This window comes from Austrofundulus limnaeus, unplaced genomic scaffold, assembly GCF_001266775.1.
Source record: "Austrofundulus limnaeus strain Quisiro unplaced genomic scaffold, Austrofundulus_limnaeus-1.0 Scaffold223, whole genome shotgun sequence".
Taxonomy (NCBI): Eukaryota; Metazoa; Chordata; class Actinopteri; order Cyprinodontiformes; family Rivulidae; genus Austrofundulus; species Austrofundulus limnaeus.
In genome coordinates this window covers 749,195-760,199 of record NW_013952625.1, presented here as the reverse complement: position 1 = coordinate 760,199, position 11,005 = coordinate 749,195, and the positions used below count along the sequence as shown (strand labels likewise).

General features: G+C 41.6%; 2 protein-coding genes across 4 annotated transcripts in view; both read left to right on the top strand.

Annotated features, from left to right (window-relative positions):
* The first annotated feature begins 973 nt into the window (after positions 1–973).
* On the top strand, positions 974–2,775 carry msantd1 (Myb/SANT-like DNA-binding domain containing 1). The gene is made up of 3 exons (XM_014019541.1): positions 974–1,563; positions 1,632–1,925; positions 2,008–2,775. The coding sequence occupies exons 1-3, from the start codon at positions 1,316–1,318 to the stop codon at positions 2,288–2,290; spliced, it is 825 nt and encodes a 274-aa protein (XP_013874995.1). The 5' UTR covers positions 974–1,315; the 3' UTR covers positions 2,291–2,775.
* A 1,695-nt stretch (positions 2,776–4,470) lies between these two features.
* Positions 4,471–11,005, top strand: part of LOC106525338 (regulator of G-protein signaling 12) — a 69,258-nt gene continuing 62,723 nt past the window's right edge. Inside the window, exons 1-3 of one of the 3 annotated variants that reach the window (XR_001311104.1) lie at positions 4,471–4,662; positions 7,035–8,889; positions 10,002–10,094. Coding sequence is in view for 2 of the 3 variants with exons in the window: in XM_014019533.1 (XP_013874987.1) it covers positions 7,123–8,889; positions 10,002–10,094 (1,860 nt within the window). In the remaining variant the exon portion in view is untranslated. The remainder of the gene's footprint in view (positions 4,663–7,034; positions 8,890–10,001; positions 10,095–11,005) is intronic. The other 2 variants (XM_014019533.1, XM_014019534.1) reach the window with 2 other exon arrangements.

Sequence of the window (11,005 nt, the reverse complement as noted above, 5' to 3'; positions counted from 1 at the left end):
GTATATATATTTTTCAATAACAAGCTGGAATGAAGACAAGCAAAAATGAAATAAAAGTAACGACTTTCTACTTCTTGTCTTTTTAAAATGTAAGAAGTAGAAGTTTAATGCAGGCTGAAAAATAGTTACTCAAGTAAAGTACAGATACCCAAAAAATCTACTTAAGTACAGTAACAAAGTATTTGTACTTAGTTATTTTACAATTCTGGCTGAGAGTCATCCTGAACGCATTAAGACTAAAACTCTGTCATAAAATGAGGCGGGCGATAAGGACTCGAAGCTGAGAAGTGGAAAATGGTGCAGAAAGTTAAACTTCTTCCCTTTTTTAAATTATTTTTTATTTTTTGCTAAAATGAACTGTTCTTAAAAGGATTACGAAACACCACATAAAGGGAGGGATTCTTTCAACCCAGGGTGGGGGAGGGGAGGGGGTCTTCATCTGGTCAGAGACCTCTCCTGCAGGGGTTTTACTGACCACCACCCGCGGCTGTGTAAAGAAAGCTGATTACCCTGCAGAGCATTGTGTCGCTCTGCAGGGTTGATCACCATGTTGCCATTTTTGCCCCCGTCTCCCCCCCACCCACAGAGCTTCAGTGAAACGTCTTTACTTGTATTTTTCTTTCAGTAWTTTTATGATTCAGGTCCAGGCTGCCAGGAGCTGCTTGCTTTCTGTTTCCGTACGGCTCCACAGAAAGCAGAATCCTCCCTCCTTCCTCTCAGAACAAACTTGTCTATTATTAAAAGCTTTTAAATGGAGCAGTGTTGGCTGACTACCAAGTCCTTTCCCCTAGTTGCCAGGGAAACACATATTTCACTCTCTTTCTTTTAATTCCCCTCCTCCTCCTCCCCGTCCTCCTCCTCCCGAGGCTCGTGTTTCAAAACTGTCAGCGAATCTCTGCRGCTGCCTTTCAGCTAAAAGCTTTTTGTGCTGCCAGTGGGAGCAGAATGCAGGGCCGAGGAGAGCGGATGGGAGTGGTTTGTGGCGAGAGGGGAGGGAGGATAAAGGGCCTCTCGCTCGCCGTTGCCAGGGCAACTTGATGTCACTGTGACATCACGCAGTATTAAAAGCTTTTAACCGGATTTCTCGCCTGCCTTAGGCCCCATTTTGAGTCCTCTTTCAGCTAGGCTAAGGGGGGAAGGGCACACAGGCAGGGCTCTGTCTTTTCTCACATGTGTCCCTCCCTCCCTGCAGACTGAACTCAGCTCCTGTCTGAGTAAAAAGGCTTTTAAATYCAACCTCCAAACGTCCTCTGCAAACACACGGCCTGCACAAGGCCAAGAGAGGCCTTTAACACAACAACAGCAACAACCAAACATGGCAGCAGACGATAGTTTCAGCTACCTGATGCACAGCGAGAAGCACCGGCGGGCCCCGAACTGGACGGACGGCGAGATGAAGGCCCTCCTGTACGTGTGGGAGGAGCACCACAACGAGCTGAAGACCAGCAAGAGGAATGCCAAGGTCTACGAGAAGATGTCCCAGAGGTTCTACCAGCTGACCGGAGAGCAGCGCTACAAGGAGGAGATCAAGATGAAGATCACCAACATGTCTTTCCAGTTCAGGTGAGTCCTTCAAATCCAAACCACGCGTCTGTGAAATGCATTGTCAAAGTTTTGTTTGGTTTTTCCAGGCGACTGAAAGCCACGGCCAACGAAACCACCGAGGTGCCCGATTGGCCTTACTACAAGGCCATCGAGAAGATCCTCTCCAAGCCGCTGGAGAACGGCAGGGTGAACTCTCTGGAGTTTCAGAGTCCTGCTGCAGGTCCTTCCACTTCGTCCCAGTCCACCGACAACCCCCTGTCCCAGTCGGAGGAAGGCGTGATGGGGTTTCTGCCSGAGTACACGGGCTCCTCGGATGAGATGGAGATAAAGCAGGAGCTGGAATCTCTGAGCTCAGACAGTGACCACACGCTCGGCTCCAGGTAGTGTTTTTTATTTGTTGTTGTTTTTTTTTATTGTCTTGAGCCTGACCTTCACGAGTTCGGTCTCTGTCCCCCCCCCCAGCTCCCAGCCCATCTCCACCAGGAAGAGGCGTGCCAAAAAGTACCTGTGCCTGAAGAGGAGGAAGCTACAGGTGATGCAGGACATGCTGAAGCAGCAGAGGAAGTCGACCCGGGCCATCGAGGAGACGTGCAGGGAGGTCCGTCGGTCCCTGCACCAACAGAACCTCCTCCAGGTCCAGTGTCTGCAGCTGCAGGAGAGGATGATGAACCTCCTGGAGAAGATGATTCATCTTCCCGCCTCCACGGCGGTGGTGTGGGGGGCCAAAGACCCTGGCAAGCCTTGAGGAGCGGGAAGCCTTCAGTGTTTTTCTTCCGCTTTTATGAAAAGTTATCTTTTTATTTACAATTTCACCTCAAAAGCAAAAATTTTCAAGACTTTATATGTTTAAAAAATGACACCGCAACTGTTATGAGCTCATAGATGGTAAAGACGTGCATTTTTTTTTACCATTTATGAGGCTCCCTGAAACTCATTAAAAGCTGTAAATACTTATGTTGAAACTTTAGCATCTACTGTTAGACTCCAATGTCAGTTTTTAGTTTAATACTAGTTGAACAAAAATATTTCTTGATAACTTGACAAGTACCTCATTAAAATCACTGAAACTGCCTTTGGAAATCTTGTTTTTCTTTCTTATTTTGTCATGTTGGGAACATCTTGTGTCAAAAATGAGCTCAGTAAGTGAGAAATTAATCTTCATTAACGTCAAGGTTGCTCAAAAAAGGCTGCAAAAYGTACTTAAACTGAATAAAATGTGAAGGAAAATGACACGTTCTTCAAAAGGTGTATTTTTTGAGTAGATTTTTTTTCATCTGGCAAAAAAGAGGAACAGAAATGGTGCTGACCTTGATTTTGTCACATTGCACTAATTAAAAATAGAGATGGATATAATAGTGCAATAGAAGAGCAATGGTTTCAGAGAGCAAAAAATAAAATATGTAGTAAAAAAGGCACCAAATCTGGGTAATTTTTGCTGTTTCTATTCGCTAAACGTCCATATATGTACGACACTTGGTATGAATTATAATAATGACTATTAATGTTTAAAAATCCAAATACTTTACAAAAATACATTTTTGTACGTTCATGTAAATATCTTTGACATGTTTTTTTTCTTTGTTTCTGAGAAAAAAGTTAATCTTTTTTTTTATTTAATTTTTTTGGTCTTAATCCTCTTCCGTAGCTATTGCCTCAGTGTAATAAAAATGACAAAGAATAAATGTTTCCTTCTCTATGAAATCAGGGCTCAAGCACAAACAAAATAATAATAAATAGAACAAAGTGCAACAACCTGTTTGTGTTTCCTCTTTTTTTCCTGTTACTATTAATAACCAAGTTATCACTTCACGTTATTGGTTCAAGTGGCCAGTAACCCTGTTTTTGTAAATGTTTAAACTGCTTTCCACATGAAGGCGTGTTAGCAACCGTTACAGCCCTTTGACCTCCATAGTTATTGTTTTCAAGCCTGTAAAATGAATGTGAGGCAGATCCACATGGAAAGTCAAATTAAGACACTTCTAAATCCAAGAAGGTAAAATTTGTACTTTAGATCAGTGGTTCCCAAACTTTTTATCTTCTGACCCACAAAATATCCATGGCAAAAACTTGTGACCCCAAATATTACTGGCCAACTTTGTCAATAACCCTAAAAACACAGGCTTTTTGACAATCTAAACAGCTTATACACAAATAAATACTTATTTTTTACTTATTTTGTGTTTTTGTAATAATTATAGGAAAAATATTACATCAGCAATTATTTTATTACCCTTTAAATTGATTTCTGGAGATTATCCAAGGTGCTTCATGACCCATAATTGGGTCCCAAGCCCAACTTTGGGAACCAAAGTGCAGTGGTTCCCAAACTTTTCAGCTTTTGACCCCCAAAATAGTACAAAACAAGAGCAGAGACCTGTGCTCACAACTATTTTTGGACGATAAACATTTGTATCAGGTCAACAAAACATGGGCATAGTAACAATTTTTACTATACTACATTTATCCATTTTAAATCTACTAACCTCACGCTTTTGTAACAACTAAGGCAAAAATGTAATTARTTCAGAAAATCTTTTCAGGACCCCACCTTGATGTTTCAGGACCCCACTTTGGGTCCCGACCCCAACTTTGGGAAACACTGCTTTAGATTGATCAAAAATGTGACAGAAACACTTTTTAATGTTTAATAAGTATAAAAAAAATGCTACTTTGGGGTATTTGTTTAGGACTACCAACAAGTTTCTAATCAATTAATGTGTGCATTTTAATTCCAATACCTCTGATTTTTAAATTCAACTCAAAGGGGGGRAAAATAAAAGACACACACTGCCACCTGTTTCAGCCAATAGCATCACTCCTTCTGTTTGAATATTAAACACAACGAACGCACTGATTGGCTAAAAGCAGGGTCACGTGGTCGAGAGACGTTAGGCTGTCATGGTTACAGTGAAAGACGCTTTTGTGAGGAGGGACTTGGTGTCGTCGAGCGCGTTGCCGTATGGACCACCGAATCACGGCAAGGGCTGGAAATAATAATAATATTTGATAATGTAAAAGAAATGTTGTCAACAATGAAGAGGACGTGAACGCATCACGGTTTTGTTTTTAAAGAGAACTTACCGTGGGAGTTTTCCGACACTTTTCAACCCTTCACAGGTAATTTCTTCCCTCGCTTCGTAGAGCCGTGCAGTAATACAGTAAACTAACTTTACTGTCAGGCGACATTTGTTTTGAAAATGCTACGTTTTGTGGCTGCTTCGGACGWTTTWAAACACAGCAGCGGATGTCCGAAACCAACGAGTTGTCATTGAAGTGCTGGGGAGCAGAGAGCCAGCTGGCACTTTGTTTTGGGGGGAGCAGGAGGAGCAGGAGGAGGAGGAGCAGGAGGGGTCATGGACATAAAGCTTCCCCTCACTCCTTCTGACGGGTCATCGCTCAAATAAGATGGATGCCAGTTTCATTTAATTATCAATTTGCTTTTACAAACTAATGATTGTAAAATGGAGCCAGAAAACCCACTCTGATGCACATTTTGGGTAGTTTTTAACAGAGCTCTATAAAGTACTTGAAAAAAAAAACTAAGTAAAAGTGAAATTACATGAACAGAAAATGACTGGTAAAAATAAATTTAACTGATGAGAAAACTACTCAAGTAAAAGTTATAAAACTTCACAAAACTTTGGAAAGTAAAAGTACTTCTACACACACTCTAAGAAATAAACTATTACATTTACTGAACCAAACTGGTTCCACTAAGCCAGGTGGAGTAAATTGAGCAATATGTTTATTATTGATCAGTTTACTTAACTAGGCTTAGTGGAGCCAGCTGACATGACTTTGTTGAGTAAATTCAACACTGTAGAAACATCTCCATTCATGATGAGTTCCAACATATTTAATTTTGTAGTAATAGGTGTTACATTTTAAAGTAAAGAAGTAGAAGTATCATTTTTTTGCTTTAAAATGTAACAAAATAAAAGTCAAAGTAGCTGTTAAAAATAATTGGTAAAATTACAAATCCTCAAAAAACTACTTACCGTAACAAAGTAAATGTACTTAGTTACTATAAACCTCTGGTTTTAATGTCTATTTATCTACAGATGACAACAATTTAATGCGGTTGTTTTATTTTAAGTTAATGTAGACTGATATAAAAGTATTTAAATGTGTGTGTTTCAAATCAGCTTTGACCACATCTATGATTCAGTGCTTCCCAAAGTTGGGGTCAGGGTCCTGTTGTGGGTCATGAAGCACCAAATGGAGGGTCTTCAAATAAACTTAAGAAAATAAAAGCCTGGCATTCTTTAATAAATGCTTAGAGCAGGGCTATTCATCTGGTGGCCCGCGGGCCACATCCGGCCCATGAGTGACCAAAGTTCGGCCCTCCAATTGGTTCATTCATCTCTTAAGCCCAAACCTCCGGTTTTCTACTTTAACTACTCTAAGTTCTTTTAGTTGAACATAGACATGTTTTGGTATCTACAGAATGTCAGAATCTTGGCTAGAAGCTGGTAAAAACCATTTCTATGAACACTCAAGACAGTTAAAACTACAAGCAGTTGAAGATAAAACTATGAAAGTGAAAATAAAATTGGTTTAAAAATTTGGCAAGTCAGAGATGTCAAAATAATATCTGTGTTAAATAGGAGGCAAAATATGTTCTTTTTGTTTTTGATAATGTTTAATTATCACTACTTTTATAGGGTTCTGTATGTTGTATTCATGATTAACTGCAGTAAAATAAACTAATTCTAAGGTACGTAATAGATCTTTATAATACTTGGTTTATTTACATAATAACTTAAATTGCTGGATGTTCGGCCCCTCAGCTGTTGACCGGCAGTAACTGTGGTCCCTGGAGCGATTTTAGTTGAATAGCCCTGGCTTAGAGACTAAGATCCTCGTATGTTGAGAAATAACAAATGTCCACCATTTTRGTCAATGATCTCACCTGACCACTTTAGCACTTGGAGGTTGAGATGTGAACAACTCTCAGCTTCTACCACATCAAATTTTAGCTTAGTGTGTGATTCACTGAGATATGGCTGTTGTTGTGTAGGTTAATGTCATTTAGCTGTGGTGGCCATCTTGAATTGGCTTGATTCTAAAAGTTAATCAGTTGTAAATGCACATCTACTGATTATTTCCTGAAAGTTTCATCAAAAAGATATCCAGCGGTTCATGAGATATTTTGCTAACGATGCAGACAAATTTACACACTCACAGATGTAGGCACAAAAACGCTGTCTTTTACATTCAGCGGTGGGTGATGATAAATGCCAGTGGCATATTTAGCATTATAAAGAGATTAAAACCGAAGTCAGAAATTAATATTAAAAAATTATGATTGGTTGAATTTTATTTTGCTAGTTGAAAGCTGAGAAGTTTAAGAACCACAGCATAAAATACATTTAAATCTTTTGTGGAATGCATTTTCCTGTTTGTATTTTGATACTCTGCAAGCAAATTATTATTATTATATAAATGGCTTTTTTTTGTCTGTTTTTATTCTTATTTTCTGAATACAGGATGACAACAACACAATAGTGTTGGCTATCTGCAAGTTTTTCCAGTTCCCCCTCGCTGGGTCTCGTCTCCCACCCACCTGTGACTGACATGAGGATACAAGGGCAACCCGAGGGCGCCAGGAGGCGTCTGGATTTAAATGCGACCGCCGAGCTCAGGGGTGTGGAGATCATCCGCGGTCGGGCTGGTTATGGTTTCACGATCATGGGACAGAAACCATGCTTGCTGAGCGGCATCATGGAGGGGAGTCCTGCCCAGCTCGTTGGTCTGAGACAAGGTGATTGCATCATGGCCATCAATGGAGCGGACGTGTCCACCGCGACGCACGAATCTGTGGTGCAGCTGGTCGGCAGCTGCACGGGGCCCTTGCGCCTGGTCGTGCTGGCCGAACGCCGCGTCATGGGAAACCCCATTCTTAATGACGCAAAGTTTGGCTTCGTGCAGAAAAGTAACGTTTTCCAAAAGCCGAGTGTTCTCCGTACTATATCGGACGATTCGAGCAATTCTTCCAATTCAAACCATGTAGCTGAAAGTAAACAGAGACCTGTTTCAGAGCCTGACATGTCCCGATGGTCACAACAGTGGAGTACTTTAGCCGAGCAGACAAAGAAGGAAGCACCCACAGTCAGAGACACAGATTCGGTTTTCACAGACACAGAGGAAGTTAATCCAAACTGGGCCATTTTAAATATGACTTTAGTGGTGGGCTATTTGAGCTCTACTGAGTTGATTTTGAACCCTAATGATTCAGTGGACGACTGCTTAAAAGCCATTCGGGAAAGGATTCGACAGCTGGGTACTGAGCAGAATACCCACACTCTGGTAATGATGAAGATCATGTTTGATTGTGTTCGACTGTGTGACGATGCAGGAGCCGTTTTGGCCGCTTTCCCTGCTGAGAACCTTGTTTTAGGAGCCGTGTGTGCAGAGGACCCACGTTTCTTTTGCCTGGTCACTACGGCGCATATTGTCAATGGCCGTGTACCAGATCATGGTCCTCTGCGGGCCTCCTGCCATGTATTCTTTATCGACCCGGAGCTGGGAAACCACGAGGACCACAAAGGGATCGCTGGCCGCTTTGGATTTGACTGCACCCTTGATCCTGATGCTTTCGGCTGCCTGGAGTTCCCTCAGACTCCCCCAGACGTCCTTCACTTTGTAACAGTCCTGTACAGTGACCTGGGGGAGGCAGTGGAAAGACTCAGAGTCAAACTGGACTCAGAGGCTCAGCTGCAAGCAAAAGAAAGTGACAACACCAGCAAACAGGGCAGAGCCAGCAGCAACGGGGACAGCGGTATTGGAAATGCTTCTCCCCCTGAAGAGAGAACCGAAAGGGATTTCCCTCCTGAAACCCGAAACCATTCTGGGGCTCACCTTCCCAGCTGTCCGTGGGATTATTCTCCAGCTAAAGACATCACCCCAATAAACCTCTTCAGAGATGGCCAAATACTAAATCCAGAAAATTATGCCAGCACGCATTCCCTTTCAGAGTCTCTGCCTGGCCCAGACTCTTTAACCAGCTTTTATGGAGGCCCCCCACCCAGGCTAGAGTTCCGGTTTAAGCCCCCACCTCCTCCTCTACCTTTGGCTAAAAAAACAAACTTCTTGGCAGACCCTCTAAGAAGTAGCCAAAGGTGGTTCTCAAAACCAAAGTGGGCTAAAAACCTAAGTAGTGATTCCGTACCTCAAGAGATACCCACAAAAAACTGGTCCGCAAACTCAAGCGCTACCACAAATAACCTGCCCCCCTCAGACAGGTACCAGTCCAAAGAGGCCATGATGCCTCCCAGAGAAGAGTGGACCAAAAGATTTCTCGAACAAAGACAGAAGCAGCGAACAGATGGCAGCAGCAAAAGTGTAAGTTTTTCCATTTCTCTGTATATTTAACTCTGGAGTTTAATGTCTTTAAAACATCTGCGAAACAGAAAGCAATGAGTGACCAAGTTAAGAAACCTTCGGTCCAAAGTAAATAATAACAGTAAACATTTAAAAACTAGCTTGCTTGATGTGGCCTGAAATGTTCTGTCCTGTGTTCTAAATCATTTTGACTTAGCAAAAATATAAAGTCTTTACAGTGTGTTGAGTTTCTGCACACTGTCAGAACACATTAAGTAAACCTCAATGCTTTTACCTCAGAGTATGTTCAAAAAGAACAATAATTTCGCGTTGGTTTCATCTTTGCCCACAAGATGTCCCCATGTGTCCACGTAGGTCCGGAAACGAGCCCCTCTCAGGAAATCAGTAATGTGTATTTACAGAATCTCTGAAGTATTTTCTTTCCCTCGGTCCCACAGAGGGCTCCAATTAGACTCGGTGTCGAAAAAACGTGTGATTGCAAATTATGGGTACAAGCCGTGGGTGTTGGATAAAAATTGGGACTAAAAATATAAAGCTTTTCTACTCCCATGTGCTTCACTTGTTCCAGCGTTTCTCTGTTTCTATCGCAGAGCTGGATTGTGTGTTTGTTCTTGAGCTCGCTTTAGATCAGAAAGACGACAATCTTAGACAGGAAGCCGGGGGAAATTACAGGGTAGAGCCCATGTCATACATTGGTAATTATCTGCAATTCCTTAAACTCTTGTTTTAAACTCTGGGCTCAACCTCWGGATTTTAAGAAMAAGGCCAGCAGGAGTGAACCTCAGCAAAGGATCCTGACAAATAAAGTCAAGCATTTCCAGATCTTGGGATTTAACAAGATTCACCTCTGTGAGCTGTGAAAGATGTAATGCTCTATTTATACTCAACGAGTGACGATCCCAGAAAAAACTACACACGATTAATGTCGCAAATTTACAGAAACATAATGAAAAAGTTTTAACAGATTCTGAATGTCAACTTAGTTTAAGAAAGCTTCATCCATGTTTTCATGAACTTTGTTAAACTGTTTGAACGGAGGAAGAAGGTTAATAATACAGGTRATACAGGTCAGTTCCATCAGTCTCCATATTTGTATTCTTTTCTTCGTTTAGGGATCCAAGTTTTGGGGTGTAGGTGTTGTCCGTGCCTCCAAACGTCGTTCAGTCAAACGTCTCAGCATGGCACGGTCTCTGGATGATCTCGAGGTAGGCATCAAGTTTTTTAAGGACCTTAAAGAGAAAAACAGTTGCTCAAATTTAAAAATAGTATTTTCCACGTTGCTTGAGAATTGCACTTTTTGTTGTTGTGCTGTGATAATTTCTTCTCAAAAGTTCAGAGTCTTCATCACTTGCTGCCATGAAAGGTGGTCAGTGTTGTAGTTGCCTGTGTGTTTGTGTCTGTTAGCAAAAGATCCCATGAATTACTGGGTGGATTTTGAATGAAGTTCTCAAAGTGAGCATGACTATTGGATTTAATTTTATTCAAGATGGTGGCTACAGATAATCCAGCAACACAAAATGGGACAAAACTTAAGTATATATTTTTTTTACAGATATTGAGCTAAAATCTGGTGTGGTAGTAGCTGAGAGTCAACCCAGACAAATATTCAGAGTTGTAACTGGTTGCATGGGTTCTTTGYTTGAATATTTGGCTTTGGCGGAGAAATATGTGCATTATTTTAAAGGAATGTTCAGATTTTGCAGTTGTGTTATTTTATGTTGATAACCTGTCAGTCTGCATCGTTAAAGTAGCCTTTCACCTAAACCCCCCCCCCCCCCCACCACCCCCCTTTCTGGTTCTGCTTTATTTTTAGCTCTTTTTTTTCTCTCTCTAACTTTTCCTGCCCGTGGCTCTGAACTCTGTGTTTGCTGCTACGCTCGTGGTGAGAGGTAGTTTTCACACAAAGTTGTCTTTGTGCRAGCCAGAAGCATGGGTCCGCTCGTTCTGGTCTCGCTAATAAGGACCACTGCGCTGCTGAATACTGTGCCAGTCACTTAAGAACGCGCTTTCTCCTGTTGTCTCTACGTGAACTTGTGCCTCCTGATTTACATGTCCCTGTTATTGCTTTGAATGCACATGAACACACTGAACCAAACATGTATTGTATAGCTATACA